Consider the following 21,148-nt stretch of genomic DNA (forward strand, 5'->3'; position numbering starts at 1 on the left):
AACCTCAAGAGTTTGTCTTCACCTCTCCGTCAGTTTGTTCTGGATGACTTTGAAGTTGTCAAAGATCTTCTGGAAGTTTCTCCAAAGAGGACGAGAAGCTAAAACGGGAAGATGCGGGTAGGAGGACTAGTTTATCAAGACAAGATGGAGATCGTTCAGGTTTCAAAACCCATCGCTGTCACGGCCGTCTTCTACTCGCTTTAGCCAGCATGAGGAAGCCGTTTCCTACAAACTCTTTATCATCCTCCTGAACTTTCAGAGCTGATCCTAGTTTGTGAAACCGCCTCAAAAATTTCAGAATCCGAGCTGTGAGGAGCTTCATGTCGGGAGTTGAAAGCAGGATGGAGGGCAGGGTTGTGGGAATGAGGAAGCTCCTGGGGATTCTGGGATTTTTCTGCCTGTGGATTACAGCTCAGGCTCAGATGAAGATCCCACCGGAGACGTAAGTATCCTTCACTCCTTCTCCTGGATCTGAGCTCTGTGTCTTCCACCTGCTGTGGGAGAATAAATGTCACGTCAACAGATCCCCAGATTTAAACTGATGTTACCCCTTTAATGAGCATGAGTCTGATATTTCAGTTGTAAGTGCTTTCAGGTTAAACAGTCTTTTGGCTTCAGCTTTCCAACAAGTAGATATATTCTAGATGTGTTATTGTAGATACATTTCCAGATAGACACATTTAAAAAACATAGGATCTCCACAGAAATTGATGATACATTTCTGCTGGTTTGAACAAAGTTTGGCTGTGCATGGACAGATCCCAGTGTGAACGTGTCAATCTGTCCTGATTGGACTTGTTCCAGATAAATTCAGCCTCACACTACAAACTCCCAGAGTGCACTGTGTGTTCATGAAGGTCCTGTGGGAAAACTGCCGTCAGCTGACATGAAAAACATCCCCTCAGGATCTTCATGAAAACACACACTGACTGAACTCTGCTCTCCTCTGTTTCTCTCCATAAATGTGTTATATTTTTCCTGCTGCCCTGTTTACATTTATTTAAATCAAAACTACATGTTAAACTCAAACTTTAACCCCAACACCAAGTCTTCTCCTTTGATGCTGTCAGAAGCTGTCTGTAGTAGTATTAGTAGTAGTAGTACAGTCGTTATGTAATTCTGTCTGTTCTAGTTATTCTGGTCCATATTAACAATTTTCCATAAATAGATATATAGATAAATAAATAACAACAAGTTGTCTCCATGTCTGGGCCAGAGAAAAGGTCTGGGTCCTTGATCCTTTTCCAACACCTTGTCAAAAGCACCTCTTCAGTAGCTATTAGAGTCGCAAAGATACTCAAAGGAAACCACAGGACATGAGCAGAATCTGCTGCAATAGAGTTTATTGTTTTTCTTTCAGTCAGCAACCTCAAATACCTCGAGCCGATCCCGGGACCAGACTGAACTGGAGCTGTCAGGGCTCCTGGTTTTAAACTCTTCGAGATCTCGAGGAGTACTAAAAATATTCACACACACTTTATTCAAAGGGAAAGGAATATTACGCCGAAATAACAATGTCACGTTTGTCACAAAATACACAAAATAAGCGTATTAAAGCAGAAGAGCTGAACCTAGAAAAGCAAAATCTCTAAAACTAAAAAACAATGGAATAACAACACACGCAAAAAAGTAAAAAAAAACAACCAGTAAAAGAGACTTAAAATACTTCCGTCAAAAATAGATTTTAGAGTTAAAATGTTGTGTTCTCCCTCCGGCTGTATTACACAAACACTGTCGACTTGTCCCGATGACGTACAGTATACAGGTGAGCTTGTGTGTCATCACCGTTAATCGCATTATTATTATTATTATTATTATTATTATTATTATTATTATTATTATTTTAACTGTAATCGTTCCTCTGATCACCGAGTTTCTTTTATATCTGGAAGCCCCGAGATCCAAAATTGATTTGAAAAGATGTTGTGTTCGCTGTTTTTTAAGTGGAAATCTACTGTAGCTGCGAAGCTAACAGTGTCTGAAGTGGGTGCACAAGCTCAACCGTGTGCCGAGGTTGTTAAATATTGTCTGTTGTCAACTAGCATAGATTGGTTTGCCTGAACTAAAAAGGTGAGAGAATGTAGTGATGAAGGCTACAGTAACTATGGCAGAGCCTACTGCAAAAATTATAAGAGCTACCCTCTTATGTTTAGGGTAGGTAGATAATGACTGAATCTTAATTTTCGGGGGGAATGATCCTTTAAATATACTAACTCATGGCTGGCTAATCAATATTTCATTGAAGCAACTTGGTCTGGAAAATGGCCTGATGGTCTAAAGCAAATAAGATTTGTTTATGTTTAAAATCCATCTCAGTTCTTTTGTCCACATTTTAAGCTGCACTTCCAAGAATTCACCTGTCCGACGGTCCGGGTGGTGCCGTAGAGCTCTTCCTGTTGTAGTTGTTCATACTAACAACCTCATTAGCATGAACCTGTCAGGCAGTGTTAGTGTTGGGCTCCCTGCAGGACACACTCTCCCTCCTCCACCACCATCTGTGTGGCCAGCATGGCGAGCTGCCTCCACCCCCCTCCGTCAGCCCGGTCACCTTCTACTCTGACCCACATACACCACCCGACTGACCACCGCGGGCCTGGACAGAGATCGCCATGTCACCTGGTTACAACCACACCCTGAATGCAAAGTGAAAGTAACAAGATTTAGATTTTGTTCTTGTGGAATTTTTGGCTCCAGAACAGCTGATCAGAATTACTTCAGTCGAGTCCGGGTATGTTCAGTCTGAGTCGAGCGTGTGAGTTGTGAATGATGAAAAGACATCATTAATGGAGCTCGGATACGATGTTTCACCATGTCAACGGGTTAATAAAGAGCAGGGACTCCATTTTAATCCATTTGAGCTAGAAATATAAATGCATGTCATTGCGGACCATGAGGTTTATCTTAAAAAAACAAAAAGAAAACCAACGTGACTTTGCTGCATATCATCTCTCCACTCTCTCAAACCTTTTCTGGTCACTCTTCAGCCGTCCTGTCCAAAAGGCCAAAACAATAATAAAAACAGGGTTAGAGAACAGAGTCAGTAAGTTAACACTGTTACATTTTAATCAGTGTAGAATACGTTCATTATTTACCAGATTTGAATTTCCTCAATCTATGATAAAGTGCTCTAATCCCACCATATGTTGCTGTTGATATTTATACTGAATGCTGTACTGTAACCTGATGAGGATGAAAAGCAGCCCACACTACTCGATAGTTTAAACATATACGCTGAGCGCACGGAAGTAACTGGAATCTACAAAGAACAAAACCCCGGCACTTTTAGAGAAACTTCTTTTTAAGTTTCGTTGTTGGCAAACAAACATTTTTCAGCACTTCGCCTTGGTCAGCGTGTGACAAGATGCAAGTGAAGATGAAAATATGGATCAAACAGACAAGACAGTTTGATTATGGACCAATGATTATAAATCATAGTCCAACCCAGAAATAGTGAATTTGGTGACTACAGACCGTGACTGAATGTATTTTCTTTGGAGTGTGTTGCTGGATTATGTTGTGTTGCAGCAACCATCTGGTTTCATCCTGATAGATGTTTGGGAAATTAGTGTTTTGTCCAAGAAGTCCGTATTTTAGACTTGTGTCCTGTCAGCTGCAGCTGAAAACTAGACTGAGTATCTTACAAAAACAAAGACCAGTTACCTTTTAAAAATGAAATATTGTGACTTTCTTTTAATGCTGTTTCTGTGACCTCTCTGACACACACTGTTTTTCATTACATCACTGTACTTCAGGTCGGCATCTCCACTACTGACTGTTCGACGTCCTTCTGTTGGTTATAACTTGGGATAAAATTAGATGATGGCTGTGTTCTTTGTGTCCAGTCAGATTTGGCTTCAATCTGTTTGACAGATCAGCCTCAACAGGATCAGGATCAGCTGATTAGATTTTGGAGGTGATCTTGATGGAGGATTAAATTTTTTGGACATTTGTAGTTGAAATTGGTGACAGATGGAAACACACTGCAGGTAAATAAACTGCACCTTTGACCCAAGAGTCATCAGGGCCCCTTCATTTTAATCACATTATTAGCTTGAGACAAACTGATTAATATCTAAAGATCAGGACTGATGACCTATGAAAATATATTTATGTAAGTTAGAGGAGTGTACTACACGTCCAACACGTACCAGTGTATTACTGTGTGGGATGTGATGTTTAAAGCTCTTATGTTAGGAGCCTGAAATAAAAGACTAAACAGTACATCTTTAGAGAGCTGAGGCCACACAGGGATGTGCGGTGTGAAGGACTGTTGCTTCAGACTGAACAGCTGTTCTAGACATCTTCCTGAACCTGAAAGACGAACACGTTCGACCCGAGTTTATCAGCTTCATACTGAGCCTGATCCCTCATGGTACATGTCCACTGAGAAGTCTTTGGACTCTACAGCTCGTGGTGCTTCCCAGCATTGGACCTTTGAGTGAAACCTTCCCTCAACTGTGCAAACACTCCTGGCTGCACCTGACTGGATGAATGCCACTTGTGACCCATCTTCTCTGGGATTTCAAACTGGACCAACACGGTGGATTATTTGGAAACTTTCTCTTATTTAATGACAATAGCTCACCGGAATGTGTTAAGACATTTTAGGTGAGAAATAAGCCACGCAATTAGTGAATCTGACTTCATTTCAATTCAAGAATTTTTAGTTTTTATAGATTTTATGGAGTTTCCAGAGGCGGTGAGTCACGCTCGCTGGATGTCCCCGATTTGCATAAAGTAGCCTAGACCTCAACTTCATGTAAATGAGGTGCAGGCAACATGAAGCCCTCGCTCAGGAAACGCAAAGCAACGCTACCAGAATGCATTACCTGGCCGCTTACATAGACAATGAATGGGAAGAGTGAAAATGACGGGTTCTATGGACACGTACCATTTCAGTATATCAGGCTGAGAAATGGCACCAGAAAAAATGAATCCAGACTTCAGTCTCTCCACACGTCATTAGCTCTGCATCAAACAACAACACAGTGATCGTTTCAATATCCCTCCAGATATTTAAAACAAGAAAAAACAATTCCACAGTTATAATCAAATGCAGTCTGAAAGCAATTGCATCTGTTTACATTTTATAAATCCTGTCCCCAGCTGCACTACATCTAAATCAAAGGCCGCCCACGCCAAAAACGATAACTTTCACAATAACTCTAAAGATAACTGCCACACTGACTGACAATAACGTTCTGTAAACAGCGGCGCCAAGCACGCACTCCATGCTCCCGCTGTGTCAGCAGCTTAGAAAAATGGATATTCATGACCTGTTACTGCTGTACGTTAAAAAAGAGAAACAAAAAGAAAACCAGAAGGTTGTGGGTTCACAAAATTCTTCAAAGATGAGATGGTGTTGATTAAAAGCAAAACTATAAACTATCAATTAATCGTTTAGTCTATGAAATGTCGAAAAGATGCTCATTACAGTTTGAAGTAATGTCTTAGATATGCTTCTTTATCCAGCCAGCAGTCCAACTATCAACCAACAGTTACTATCATAAATGACAAAGCAGCAGATCCCTCCGTTTGAGAAGCTTTAACCAGCAATTTTTTTTTTTACATTTCTGCTCAAAAAAACTGAAAAGATCAATTATCAAAATATTTGACAACTAATTTTCTTTAGACTAATCAATGAATCAGATAATTGTAGCAGCTCCAGTGTGAGTTTGTAAGTCGGCACTGAGAGGATTAATGTCCAGAACAGATGGATCAATAAACTCCTCCGCTGTTCAACACATGCTGAGTAAACACACACAGTCCTGCTTCTGACTATCAGCAGTGTGTGTGTGTGTGTGTGTGTGTGTGTGTGTGTGTGTGTGTGTGTGTGTGTGTGTGTGTGTGTGTGTGTGTGTGTGTGTGTGTGTGTGTGTGTGTGTGTGTGTGTGTGTGTGTGTGTGTGGTGTGTGTGGTTTGAATACATTAAGCTATCAACACTTCTGTACTTGAATGATTGAATGCAGGACTTTGACTTGTAGTGGAGTATAATGGGGTTGTTTACATCAGAGTGTCTCTTCCACCACTGATGGTTTGCTGCTTTAGACCTTTGATCAGCCTCAGGTTCACTGTGTTACAGCTGGTTTGCACCACTAAAGTACCAGAACTTTTGTTGCCGTCAGGTCCATTATAGAGAGCTGAGCTCCCTCTAACTGTGTGTGTGTGTTTGTCTGTGTGTTGTGTTTCTGTTGTGTTTCAGTGGTATTGTGAGTTTGTGCTGAGCAGACACCTGCAGCTCTCTGCTGTGACCCAGATGAAGAACAGATTATCTAAATCTCTTTCATCACTGTCATATTTAACGGCCTTTTTCTGCCGTAACACACACCGCTGCTGCACTGCGTCACCACGGCAACAGACACCAAACTCAAATCCACACAACCAACGACGAGGCGATGACTTTCACACAGGAAACTCACAGACAGTTTTTATGAACTGTAATAGTGAGAATAATGCACAGTGAGACCTGTAAGAAGCACAGGTGATTTTAAATAGAAAGAGATAAACTGTTTATTCGATTATGAATCAAACTGGTGATCCTGACTGCCACCGTCACTGCTTTTATAAATACTTGGTATTCACCTCACTTCAAAATGTTTGTTTTACTTTAACCATAATTACAACACTACTATGACCATTTCTACTACTGTTGTCATAACATGACATTGCAGTTGAACGTATGAGCTTCAGTGTGCAGTTTGATATTAAGAACAGGTTTATTTTACAAAAGGTTCAACTTAAAACCTCAAAGCTTTGATCCAGTCAGGGTCAAACAGTCCAGGAGCTGAAAAGACTTTGTAATCTTTTATCTGTTTCTTCTTGTTTTAACACCTGAGTCCAGTTTTCAGTGTGAGTCTTTGTGTCTCTCCACCAGATGATTTATGCAGCATCTCCTCATTGTGTATTTGTCTATTCTACAGATAACAATAATGTTGTGTGTTGCTGTTTGTCTTCCTGTGTTTCAGGGTGCAGCAGTGGGCGTCTGTGTTCTCCGTTCAGCTTCGAGACCTAACCACCAAATACTCCGGCTCTCTGCTGCTGCAGAAGGTAAACAGACTGAAGATCAGTAGAACAGATTTGTGCAGCTGATGAAATAGTGCAGATGTATAGAGTGCATGTAAAGGTCTGACTGAAGGTCAGATATTCTTGCAAATGGTCCACATGTGGACTCTTGCTGCTGTGTATGATAAGTACATTTACACATTTCCCAGGATGCCAGTTGAGAAGAGAAAAAGAATCAACAGAGATGTGAAGCTCTGAGCTCCTCTGGTCCCTGAAGTAAAACTTCATGATGAATTGAAAAAATTGATGATTTTTTTGCCATAGACGTTGTTAGATGTAGCTCTTCAAGGCTCGGACAGACATGACTTTTTTTTATTTTTTTTCAGTAGAAAAGTTTTTTTCCAGCAGACAAAAAACATTTAATTTTCAAAACATTAAGCAGAAAAGAAACTGTTTTAGTAGAATTTCTTTTGTGTGTGATTTTTTTCTTTTCACATGGTTCCATACACAGATTTGTTTCATACACAAAATCACTGTATTTTTTATTTCTTTTTTTCTGGGTTTCACACAATTCGATTGTCTGCTAAACACACAAACACAAAGAAAATCATTTAGATCAGAACTAGAAGTGGATCAGCATAATACAAAAAGTCTCACTTGCCCCTCAGGGCGCCCGTACTCAATCCTACACACTGGACCTTAAAATCAATTTATTCTCAGATCCTGGATCCTTGGACTCTTTCTGAAATCAATACCTCTGACTGGCTTCTTTTCCAGAGCATCTGCAGCCAAGGCTCATGGGTAGTGTATTAACTGGAGCCGTCTGACAGAAAATAATTATTTTTATCAGACATCATCAATCATAACTTAAACCTGAAGCATTGTTACATTAGACGCCTGTGATTTGATGATGAGAAACATTGAGGAAATCTTTAAGAGAAAAATGTTAAAATCATCCGGGGACCAGCAGCTGATCCTTCTCAGTGGTTCCTTTCTTTTTCTATGAAATCAGAAAGAGACAAGAAATTGTTTTTGTCGAGAAAAAGACAAACAACCTCCAGTGAAACCAGAAGCTTCATATCAGTTTGGTCTATTTCCTGTTTCTGTTGGTTTCTTCTTCGTTGACTGATTTCCTCTCACCATTACTAAAAAACAAAAGGCTCTAGAAAGAAGTAAAACATGACTATTTCGGTTGAGATTTAGGATTATTGAAACACTTTATATATTCAAACCAAACAAAATAATAATACAAAAATTATTATAGCTGCCTTTACTTTTTTCCCCCTTTTAAATATTAAAGCAGGATGACAGTTTGTTTTGGATTAGAGTCTCTGTGAGGCCTCAAATTATGTGACGTAATTTTAAAAGTAAAAATAATCATCAAACTAATGAAATGCAGCTGAAACTCAAACCGGGAACAGAGAGCGATATGTGTGCGTCTGTTTGTGAGTGTGTGATAGTGTCTCTCTGTGTCAGTATGTTTACGTGTGTTTATCAGGCAGCACACACACACACACACACACACACACACAAACACACACACGCGCAGGGATCATGGTAATGCCCAGATTGAGGACCGAGCCCTCTTTACCGGCGTCAGGATTTGTGGCCTGTTCTGATTTTAGACATTCATCCATTTATCTGTCAGATTTAGATTTATCACAAGCAGCCTGCAGTTTGTCTGCCTCCAAAAAAAACCAACCTCCTCCTTTAGTTAGAAACAACAACACAAATCTTCTCCACAATATTTTTGGACTTTCTGGTTCTGTGTCGTTCTCTCTTGTAGTGGATGATTTTGTGAGAAAATCCATCATATGAAACGACCACAGCTAGAAATGTCCCGAGCCGACCCTCGGGATGAGAATCGGGGCCCAGCTGTGCCTGTTTTAAAGGATCGTATCGGCTGAAATAAAGCTGATCAAAATCAGACCCTTTCTTCATTCTGCTGTGTTTTTAAAGGCTGATAACAGTAACGATTGTTAGTAATTCAAAATGTTTGTCTCAAAGTCGAGAACAACCAGTGATGGAATGTAACCAGCTACAATTTACTCAAGTACTGTAGTTATGTACAATTTGGAGGTACTTCACCTCAGTATTTCTATTTTCTGTTACTTTGTACTCTCACTCCACTTAATTTATTTGATAACTTTCGCTATAGTTAATTTACAAATTCAGATTATTCAGTGCTGATCGGCTGTTACTCGTGACATGAGACCACCGAGTGGTGACCACTAACAGACGTGCCTTCAACTCTACTGGTTTCAAAAGAAGTCTCATTGTATGTAAGCTTATGAGAAAATGAGCTGACTTCTCACTTGTTTTATTACCTCAGTAAACACTTTCCTAATTAGTTTATGGTCTCACTCTCTAGTTTAAAGTCTTCTTCAACACAGCATGATGTTCATTTTGTAACTTTTGGTCCCATTTAGAGAAGGAAAATGATAAAACTGCGTATGCTTTAGGGTGGGGCTACGTTGTGATTAACACGTTGCCACCACGGTGTCTACTCAGGTTCTCAGTCAAATCCTATCCTCCACAGCTCCACCCTCTTGTCTAAAGATGGTCACCTCTGGCTCATAAAATGAAGATCCCAATGTCTGTAATGTCAAACTCAAGGCTTCAAGACTTGAGTCGACAAACCATTGGTCACGCTGAGTTTAGACTTGGTATGAATGGGTGCAGATCAGAGTCTATAGTCGTCCACTGAGGTATATTTAAATGTTTGGCTCTGCTCATGTGTTCACTCAGTAACTGGGTTGCTTGGATTAATTGGACTTAGTGAACGAGGTAATTTGAGGGATTTGGATGTAAATAACCTAACTGATCTGTCGCTCCTCGCTCTCAGCTTGCCAGTCCACCTCAAGAGAGAGTGACCTGATAACCTCAGAGAGCCTCGCGGTAAACAAAACAAAACCACACATCTCCTCATTACAGCACCAGAAACATCGGATCAGTTTCACTGTTTCACCTGGTTCAGATGGGAACATCCTGAAATCACTTCAAGACCTGGCCTGGATTGAAAAAGATTTAAAAATTACCAAATGTATGCTACAATGTGAGACATTGCTACAAATCATATTCTGAGATCCATTACCTATTATAATAATGACGAGACAAACAGTGAGTTTGTCCATATGTATTAAAGATCCTAAAGGTCCACTCTGTATAAAGACGATGTTCCCCACTGTGTCGTCCTGAAAACCCAGAGTAGACCCTAAAGTTTCCTCGCTAACCGCAAATCCTGCTTTGGCCTCGGGAGTCCCCCTGAAACCAAATGTGTTCTTGTTTGCTCCCAGAAACTGAAGGATGTCGAGTCCATAGTAAAGATCGTGGAGGTGAACGGAGACGACTTGGTGAAGGATTACTCGGATGAAATCGAGCGGATGTTGGGAAGCAAGATGAAGTCAGTGAAGGTAAGGACAAGGAGGCTTGTTTCTGTTTGTACAGGATGGATAGACCAGTGTGCAAACCAGCAGAAACCTTTTAGTCTCCAGTCCTCTCCATTCTCCCATCAGGGTTCAATCGGGTTCACATCATTTTCTGTCTCATCAAACCAATCAAGAGCCCCTCTGACCCCTGTATGAAACATCTGTGTGCATCTGTTGAGGGGACGCTTCCTCTGTGCGTCACAACAGCTGCTACTGCTGCTGAGAGCGGCGGAGGTAGAGAGGGCGGTTGCTTTGGTCTAACATGCTGGTGCTGAACTGCGACTACTAGTGGTGCTCAATCTGGCATTTGGGATCTTTTTAAGACGGTGGTGGCGTTTCTATCCAGCCATGAAGAAATGCATTTCCTTGTGTCAAACACTGGGGGTGCATGTCCGTGACTATGGACACAAAACTGTGGAAGCTGAAGGGTTCGACTGCTCTGGTTGCTCACAGCTCTCGTTCTTATGTAACCTGTGATGATGACGGAGTTGAAAGTTGAAACTGCTGCTTTTAATGGTGTTAACAGTTCACACAGACAGAAAACCCTTCACATGATACACATTTTTATTCTCTATTTCCTTCAGTACGACTCACACAGACTTTTATTTCTCTCCTTGTCTGTTTCTTGTCTCAGAGGTTAGCAGAGTCTGCAGAGGATGCTGATCTGTACCATGATTTCAACGCTTCATTACAGGTTGGTGATCTTGTTTTGTCCTGATAACTGACAGCTGATTTTTACTGGACAGTTCCTGCTGTTAGCTGTTGGTTTGTATTTCCTTTACTTTACACTGAAACCTGGAGAAACCTGCAGAGCAATGAAACCGGCTAAAGTTAGATAATCCATCAACAGTCTAATCTGTAATTTGTCTGCCTCAGCTGAAAGCTAAAATTAGCATGCTAACTGTGTGTAGATCAGAGGTAACTGCCGGCCAGTCAGCAGATTGAACCTTTAAAGCTTCAGCTGACACCTGAATTCAGATCAGGTCAAACTTCACTGATCCTGTCTGGAAACTGGGTCGACACACACAGAACTACACACAGGAAAACCAAACATGAGAGGACTATACTGAAGTACATGAGGTTTATTAACTGCGGTGTTACTGTAATAGTATTATCAGTTGTACAAAATACATCAGTAGAATCAGACAGTGGTTCTTGTCTGATGCTGTTAATCCTTCATGAGTCAGCTCATCGACACTGTGACACAAACCCACATTTTCTGAACTGTTTCTAGAAATCTGGTGGAGATTTGTATTTGTAGACTGAGACACAATGAACTTTTTATAGCTGCATGCTTCACTAAACAGCTCACTAGAGCTAATTATTAACAATAATAAAAACATTTTTTTATCAACTTTTTTTAAGCACTTAAATATTTGATCTTGTCATGTTGTCAGTTAATTTAATGGTGTAAAAATAAAGTGTAACTTCTTACCTTTCTAACTGAATATTATTTAACCAGACACTTCAGCTTTGTTTTAATCAGAATCGTAAGCGGACGTATTTTATTTCTGTGTTAATTAACCGTCCACAGAGAATGTCTGACACCTTTAACTTGTTTCTGTCACCACACACTGAAAATACAAACACATTTTTATGGTGAAAAGATTAAAGCATTCTTACTGCTTTCTCTTACCAAAGTCACTTTTGTATAGTGATTAGAAATACATAAAATACATCAATTATACTCAAAAGATCAAAAACAAACCTGGGGAAACGACCATGAATAAAATTATTCATATGATGATTAAATGATAATATGAAATGCCAAGAACCTGTGTATATTATTATTAGGATTATTATTATAGTACATCATGAAAAAATATTAAACTGTTATTATAACCTTTAGAGTTGATATGAGAATTATAAATTGACTTAAATAAAGAAGTTAATAATGATTAAGATAAGATAATCCTTTATTAAATAAGACCTGAGTGGAAAATCACGTTTTATATCAACACAACAACGAAATAATCACAGATAAACAGAAGTAAAATAAAAAATTATAAGTATATAAAATAAATAATAATGGAATTTAAAAACTAAATAGAAGCTATACAAGAGCAATTAAACTCAAAAATTAAATATAAAACCATCTACTATAACAGCGTACACCAGAATAATACATCATATTAAGTAACAATCTTATTGTTTTTTAAAATATAGATAATGTATAATTTAGTCTTTTAGTGTCTTTTACAATCTCAAAAACTATTTTCAGAAACAAAACTGAAACTGAAAACTGAAAATAATAATTTTGAATAAGTTTATTCTTTTGATTGCGTCTGAACGAGTGTCCTCTTCCTGTCTCCTGACAGTTTGATTACTACAACTCCATGATGATCAACACGGCGGATGAGGACGGGAACAGCGTGGAGCTGGGCGGAGACTTTCCCCTGGAGGAGAACGAACACTTCAACAACATGCCGGTGAACACGCTGCAGAGCAACATCCAGGTTCCCACCAACGTCTACAACAAAGGTCAGAGGTCGTCCTTCACATCCCAAATCCATGACCACAACAACAGTGTGTCTTCTTTCTCACTGCACAGCTTCGATCGGGGTTTTCTTCAGTGCACATCAGTTTGTCTTTGCCCTCTGATCTGACTCAGTGTTTCTGTATCTGCAGATCCAAACATCCTGAATGCCATCTACAACTCTGAGGCGTTAAACGACGTCTTCATCAGTAACTTCCAGAAGGATCCGACGCTCACCTGGCAGTTCTTCGGCAGCTCCACCGGGTTCTTCAGAATCTACCCCGGTGAGTTTCACATTCATCTCTGCTTTTTGTTTGCAGCTGAAATTAAAGCAACGTGTCTGCTCTGTAAATCAGATGTCCTGTCCTGTATTCATGATGACGCTCGTTATCTTTGCATTAGCCAACGAGAACACTGTTAGTTGTCAGTGTACAGTTTGTGGATGAAGAGCTTGTTTTCATACAGCCACTCAGTTGGACAAGTGTTTTTTATTTCAAACCATGTTGTATTTACATAAAGTGGTAATGACACCATTTTATCAGCGGGAGACGATCTCACGAAGCCGAACAGCAGCTGAAAAACAAAAGAGCCACATGCTCTGAACAGCATCCCACAGAAAAGCTGCTGCTGACGTCTCTGTATGCCACTGTATCCAGTTCTCATTATACCTCAATGAAACATAAGCAGCGTTAGTCATGGGTTTCACACACTTCTGTAGAAAAACATCTGTAAAACTCATTTAAAGTGGGGCCCTTGATATATCGTATCAAATGGGTCTCTGTGGTCTAATTTGTGTGAGTTCAGGGGTCCTTGACATTGAAAGTTTGAGAACCTCTGAGCTAATTAACTGCTGGTCAGCTCACCTACAAACATCATTCTGCTCAGTTCAGATGCTGAATGGGAGCTGCTAACAAAACACTGCCTGCCTGTGGCTGTTCAACAACAGCTTCCAGCACGAGTTTGTTCACTCTGTCTCTTTGTTCATGTGTCGGGGCTTCACCCACACAAACACGGATCGACCCACTCAAAGGCTGCGAGATGAAAACAATTGGGATGACTGGTTTATCTTCATGTTTATGATATAAAAGCTATTAACAACACATTTAAAAATCACTTTCAGGTTATTTTTGTACGTCGGCAAAATGTGATTTTAGTTGGACTTTAAAGGGTAAGTCAACCATTATTTACGTTGTGTGTTTATAGGTCTTCGGGATTACTAATGTGAAAAAAGAAGTATGAAGCCTTTTGGGGCTCCAGAGGAAGCTGCTAGTAATGTGATCAACTGTGTCCCGTGATGTCACGGCCCAGTTGCATTGTGGGTATTGTAGGCACCAGGTTTTGAAAGGAAGAAGAATGTGTTGACTAAAAAAGGTGAGCTCTCTGGTTCTGCCTTATCGATTTTAATCATTTGTTTTTAAACTGTCCATAATGAGTCCAACAGTGTCCAAACCTGGTGCCTACATTACCCACAATGCAACTTAACCGCTAAGTGACATCCCAGGAGTTTATCAGATTACATGCAGCTTCCTCTGGAGCCACAAAAGGCGCTATACTACTTTTTTCACATATGCAGTAGTTACAAGACCTGTAAACACACTTTAATGTGGAAAAATGGTGGAGTTACCCTTTAAAGAACATGTTTTGAGTTTTATACATTTTAAGTTTTTACAAAGTAAACACAAGAATCACAAAATCATAGTACTTAGTTACTGTTTATATGTTTTGTTCTTTGTATTTGATTTCTCTCAATGAGAACACAACCTGAACTAACTGGTTTCTTTGTTCTTTCAAAATTATAACATTTAATATCATTTAATGAGAAAACAAAATAAAACTGTTCATGAATCTGCAGTAGATTTCTAACGTGTACAGACGACATAATGTGTTGAAATGTTTTTTTGATGCTGTAATGATTTTATCAGTGTCAGAAACGCTGTGAACTGACTCCACGTGTCTCCGTCAGGTATTAAATGGACTCCAGACTCCAACGGTGTCGCAGCTTTTGACTGCAGGAACAGAAACTGGTGAGTTCAGTCAAACAGCTTCTCACATCTAAACAATAACATGGTGATGCAGTCAGTCAGTCCTCCACTTTCCAGACGGAAACATCTGAACAATTACAGGATGGATGTTCATGAAACTGACGTAGATACTGATGTGGTGCAGAGGACGAATCCTAAAGATTTTTTTTAACCTCTGACTTTTCCTTTAGCGCCGCTGTGAGGTTTACATTCGGGTCTTTAGTGATATTGCATGTTGTATTTGAAGGAATCCATTGTACAAGGTTTATTCACAGATATAAACTATATTCAGTAATTATCTGGTCTGCTGTAAACAGATGGGCTGCTAAATTTAGTCCGTTGATGAAGGTGTCAGCCTGCCTGCAGAACTGGAAACAGGAACATGAAGCCCAACTGCACGGTGCTGTGAACTGAGTCTGTTCATAGGTTTTACCGAAGACAACTACAATATATTTCACTGCTGCCAACACCACTAAAGCAACTTCAGTTTGGGCATTATGGGCATAGAGTTCTTCCTCTTTTGAAAATAAAATATTTAACATTGTTTATTGTTAGCATGTTAGAATGGACTAAAGTTCTGGTATAAAGGATGTTTTAGCTGAAAGTAAATCAGTCACGTGGGAAGAAGAAACATCTCTAAAAACATGATGTGAATCGCAGGAACTGTGATCACAAGTTAACCCTCATAAACACAGTCTGAAGACTCTTAATATGTTGTTTTATAACCCACAAATCACAAACTACTACCTCAAAATTGACCAACCAGTTCAGTTTACACCTCTGACAGTAAAAACACAACATTGACAACTTCACCAACTCTTTTTTTGTGGTTTACTTTATTTGTGACACATTACAAGAGAAATGAGAGTTAATACAAAAAGGGAAAACACTCCTGTGTGTCGCTGAGTTTCAGTCGGCCTGAGGCGGTCGTCCTGTTGGCTGTGTGTCGACTGAGCAGCGGCCAGCCAGAGTCCTGATCCTCTGGAAAAGACGATAAGCTGCTCCTTAGCTGGCCGGGTCACTGCAGCCCACATGGCACCATATGCGACTGTTCATGCATTTCTAAATAATACCAGAGAGCTGCATATGTCCCTGAACGCATCGTCACGCCGCATTACTGCAGCTGAGCTAGAAAAGCTGCTGCATGCATCTGCTGGGAGATGCTGCAACTCAAGAGTGACACATTTTAAAATGTTTATATCAATAACGTGGAGACACTTCAGTTTATAAACAGACAAAATACTCACTGAACTCATCCTTTGGTTTAAATGTACCTGATCACTTTTTATAACTTTATCTATTTATTTTTTACTGTATTTACTCCTTTTATGTATTTATTTATATTATAACTGTTGATATTGTCGGAGGTTTTGGCATTCGCTCTATTAATAAATGCAGTGAAAAGTGGATCATGAATAAATGTGTCATCGTGTGAATTATGATCAGTGAGCGTCGTGCTGTGTTCAGGTACATCCAGGCAGCCACGTCTCCCAAAGACATCATCATCATGGTGGACATCAGCGGCAGCATGAAGGGACTGAAGATGACCATCGCCAAACACACCATCAACACCATCCTGGACACACTGGGAGAGAACGACTTCGTCAACGTCATCGCTGTGAGAAAACACACGCAAACATATTTCACCAAGCAAACACAGTTACATTACTTAATCAGATTGTTTACTTAAAGATAGAAAGATGGCCCTCACATAAAACTGGCCGCTCTCGGCAGTAGAAGGATTTAATTTGATGCTACATAACCAGAGAAAACGGAGAGAAAGGGCTGTTGAGTTTACGGTTGTAGTTGGTTGAAGTGGAACTCATTTTGAACTATTCGTGCCTCTGTGACAGTGACCGCTGTGGCCGGAGGCGTCATGTTTTCAGGTCGTCTTCCTGTACGTCCACCCGTCTCATCCTCGTGACAAGATATCTCGGATGCATTGAGGGAATTTCTTCAAATTTTGTAGAAACAGCTGCTTCATACAATCATTACAATAAGATTTGACATACAAATGTCCAATAGGATAAAATGGTGAAGTCATGACATTTGATATCCAAAAGGTCAGAGGTTAAATGCACTGTGACATCATAATATTCTGTAAAAAATGTTCTGGTCATTATTCAACGCCACAGTTCTGGAGCAGCAACTTGACTGGTGCACGGAGGCGTACAACCGCCAGTAAATAATTCTAGTTTGTGTGCTTATTTTCATTCTGGTTCATTCTGCTGATTATTTTCTCTGTTAATCCATTGATTGGTTTGCTTGTAGAAATTCTGAAAACGGTGAGAGTTGTCGTCAGCCCAAACTGAAACTGTCACATATTTGTTTAGTCCAACCAGCGCTGACTTAAGCGGTGACTTAAGCCCAGTTTCAGCTTGTACTCGGTTACATTACATGCACTGGAAGTTTTGTAGTCCTGCTTGTGACTGCGTGAAGGCTTTGGTCCGAACACTGAACCCGTCTCCTCCTGTGTGCAGTACACGGACTACGTTCGCTACGTGGAGCCGTGCTTCAGAGGGACTCTGGTCCAGGCTGACTTGGACAACAGAGAGGTAAGATCTAATTATCTGCTTCATGGAGGTTTAAAGAGCTGAGCGGCCAACACACACACACACACACACACACACACACACACACACACACAGACACGCAGGAATCCCCTCAATGCCATCATCAGATCAACCTCTTGACCTACTTCTTGGACTGACATCAGTTAACCTGGAGCTGTGTGTGTGAGTGTGTGTGTGTGTGTGTGTGTGTGTGTGTGTGTGTGTGTGTCTGTCTGTGTGTGTGTGTGTGTGTTTAGAGGACCAATATGAGTTTGAGACTTTTAACGTGAGGACATTTTCAGACAGTGAGGACATTTTATCCAGACTTGGTTTAAGGGTTAAATCTAGAATTCTGATTTGGTAAAAGGGTCATTCAGCCACCACAGTGTCATCAACCCCGATAAAAATAGTTTTAGAGTTTATCAAAAGAGGAGCAACTGTGCTCGCAGGGCAGCACATCCTCACTCAGTGACCCAGACTGAAACCTGTCTGGGAACCAAATTTCTCAAAATTCGGGAATAAGCATCCACATTTTATTAACTCCGAAAACAGGAAACTAAAAATGTAACGGGGGAATGAAAGCTCTTTTCATTTATGTAATATATTTATGTACAGTATATATTAATATTAGTATTTATATTAAGTGATTCCTTTTTCTTCTCACATTTTAATTTCATTTATTTATTTATTTATTTGTTTGGTTATTTGAGAGGGACAGTGCGCAGCTTCTTACCTGTACCAATGTGTAGACAATGACAGCCTGTCTGTTCAGAAAACACACTATACACTATAACACACAATGAATTTTGATTTAATGTTTGTTCATCAAGCACTTATGTTTGGATGGTTTTGGTTTCGTTTGTGCTGTTTGAGTCCAGTATACTGTTCAAGAAGTAAACAGTAAATGTAGATGTATAGATTTCATTATGATGTTTTGTTTAGTTTAATTAAGAAGGAAGACGGCAAATTAACAAACATTTGGTCATTCATGGGTAAAAATGTCACCTGCAGTCCTGTGGTCAGGGTGTTAACAAGGCTTCTTAAAACACAGCAAAGCGACAAAGTGTTGTAATTAAAGGGTTGTTACACCCACTCTTAGTGCAATGCTTCGGCCATTATGTTTTTCGTTATGGTCATACCAATCCTGCAACAATATTTTTCTGAAATTTGATTTCCCTTAATTGTGTTTCCAAGACAACAATCTTAAAATATTGACAAAGAAAACCGTCTTCATGTCTCTACAGTACGATCTGTTTATGATGATAACGTCTCTTTCTGCCTCTTTCTCTCGTAGCACTTCAAGCTGCTGGTGGAGGAGCTGCACGTTAAAGGAGAAGCGAAGATCAAGAACGCGATGAAGGAATCCTTCAAAATCCTCAATGAGGTTTGAGTCCTTTAATGATCACAGGACAGATTCTTCAATAAACAACATAAGATGAAACATCATTAATCCTGAACTCTCAAATTACTGTAGCATAAAAAATACAGAAACACTATGGACTGATAATAAAAAGTGTAAAAGGAGTAACACTCCTGACATCTCCGCCAAATATACAGTACACAACAATAACTACCATAACAACTAAAAGAGAAAAGGTGTATACAATGAGACTGAGAACTAATAAAAGGTTATATTGCACAAGATAACTAACAAAACAAAATGTACAGTCTGAAGGTTCACTCAGACACTTTAATCAGAAGAGAAACATCTTCACTGACTTTGAATCTCCAAAATAATTTCAAAATGAATTATTTTGTTGTTGCCGTTGACTCCTGCAGGACGTTTCAAAAGCCTTTAGCCTAAGCAGATGTATTATGTATATACTGTATGTGGATGGTACACCACAGAGTATTTGCTACATGTTGAAGCTTTTAAAACTTGACACACAGTGAACCTGGGGGTTTGGGATGCTGCGATTGTCCCTGCTTTGCTTGGCCAGTAATCCAGCACTGACGCAAACTCTAAGAATAAATCATCAGTTATGCATGCAGCACAGCAGAGTATAGCTGGGTCTTAGACGTTGTTAAAAGGTTTTTCTCTGTATAAACTGTGTGTGTGTGTGCGTGTGTGCGTGCGTGTGCAGGCGAGGGCGAACGGTCAGGGCAGCATGTGTAACCAGGCCATCATGCTGATCACGGATGGAGCCATGGAGGACTTCGAGTCCGTCTTCGAGGAGTTCAACTGGCCTGAGCGCAGGGTGAGAACCGAGCCGAGACCAGACGCCCCTCAACTTAGACTGGCTGTAGAGAAGTTGTGCTTCAATTCTCATTATGAAGTAAACGCTGACTGTACAATGTAATGGTGACAGTGTAATGACACCATCAGCGTTTAGATTGGTTCCCTTTAAACCTCACTTTCACAATGCTATTCTGTCTGGATCACCATTTCTGTTTCACGTCTCCATCATAGATTCAGTGAATGAATAAAATCATGTTGAGTCCAGTGTTGTTGGTATTTGTTCTCTGAGGACAAACAGCGATCCGGTTCTTTGCAGCACCAACAACAGGTGTGTTTCTCTGTTCAGGTGCGAGTCTTCACCTACCTGATTGGCAGAGAGATGACCTTCGCCCAAAACACCAAGTGGATCGCCTGCAACAACAAAGGTCAGCTGTGTGTGTGTGGCTGTGTGTGTGTGTGTGGCTGTGTGTGTGTCTTGCCTGTCTTTCTACATGTACTCACACCCTGAGTGTGTGTGTTTCTGTGTGTGATCTCAGGTTACTACACACACATCTCCACGCTGGCCGACGTGCAGGAGAACGTCATGGAGTACCTGCACGTGCTCAGCCGACCGATGGTCATCAACCACGACCACGACATCATTTGGACGGAAGCCTACATGGACACTGTGGTGAGCCGAACTGAACCAATCACAGAGCTTATAGGAGGATCAGACATGAAGTGATTTTCACTTGTGGTGAACTGCTCCTTAAAGTCCACATACATCATCATCATCATCATTGTCATCATTGCCACTTCACTTCATCTGTCCGTCTTTTCTCCTCCCTGTGTTTCGGCTCATTCTCCCATGATCCTCTGGGCCTTTCCCTCCATCGCTCCGGCAGCTTCCCAACACCAAAGAGGTAAAGAAGGAGTAGAAGAAGAAGTTGTAGTTTTGGATAAACAGTTAATGTAGTTAACATGTTTGGCTCTAGACACCTTCAGACTCCTTGAGTACTGAGATAAATGTTTGTGTTTTCTGGTTTTACTTCACAATTAATCAAACAGTTATAAAGTAGACAGGACAAAGACTGATGGAGACTGACCAAGGAGGAGAAAGACAAAGAGAAGAGACGTGTTTTCACTTAAATGTTGCTCCTGCTGCCTGACAACAATAACAAAAATCCTCTTCTTTGACGCTTTGAAATTTAACACAATAGTGTTGTGAAAAGTACCCAAAAGTCTACTTGAGTAAAAGTAAAGATGTGTAAAAGTATTCATGCAATAAAGTAAAAGTCCTCAAGTATCAAAAGTACAAGTAAAAGAAAATGTTGGGTGTTGTCTTTTAGTTTCCATTGGACTCTGAGAGGACATCTCACTTCACCAATGTCACTGATGCTGTGTAGATGGTACCAGTGATGTTCTGGGCTACTAGTAACATAAGTAATCAAGTAAATGTAGTATAGTACTAAGTACAATAATTTCCTCCAAAATGTAGTAGAGTGGAAGTA

The 21,148-nt window shown here is 40.2% G+C and overlaps 1 protein-coding gene across 1 annotated transcript in view; it reads left to right on the forward strand.

The window, feature by feature from the left end:
* Window positions 1-320: 320 nt before the first annotated feature.
* LOC311263842 (voltage-dependent calcium channel subunit alpha-2/delta-4-like) overlaps window positions 321-21,148 on the forward strand; it is a gene marked incomplete at its 5' end in the record, with an annotated part of 65,587 nt that continues 44,759 nt past the window's right edge. Inside the window, 14 exons of the mRNA XM_084364179.1 lie at window positions 321-442; window positions 6,966-7,047; window positions 10,299-10,415; window positions 11,065-11,124; window positions 12,749-12,911; window positions 13,059-13,190; window positions 14,870-14,930; window positions 16,395-16,545; window positions 17,408-17,482; window positions 18,774-18,863; window positions 19,564-19,677; window positions 20,005-20,083; window positions 20,195-20,328; window positions 20,543-20,560. Coding sequence (XP_084220305.1) covers window positions 321-442; window positions 6,966-7,047; window positions 10,299-10,415; window positions 11,065-11,124; window positions 12,749-12,911; window positions 13,059-13,190; window positions 14,870-14,930; window positions 16,395-16,545; window positions 17,408-17,482; window positions 18,774-18,863; window positions 19,564-19,677; window positions 20,005-20,083; window positions 20,195-20,328; window positions 20,543-20,560 — 1,398 coding nt within the window. The remainder of the gene's footprint in view (window positions 443-6,965; window positions 7,048-10,298; window positions 10,416-11,064; window positions 11,125-12,748; window positions 12,912-13,058; window positions 13,191-14,869; window positions 14,931-16,394; window positions 16,546-17,407; window positions 17,483-18,773; window positions 18,864-19,563; window positions 19,678-20,004; window positions 20,084-20,194; window positions 20,329-20,542; window positions 20,561-21,148) is intronic.

This window comes from Pagrus pagrus, assembly GCF_965226575.1.
Source record: "Pagrus pagrus genome assembly, chromosome: 10".
NCBI lineage: Eukaryota > Metazoa > Chordata > Actinopteri > Spariformes > Sparidae > Pagrus > Pagrus pagrus.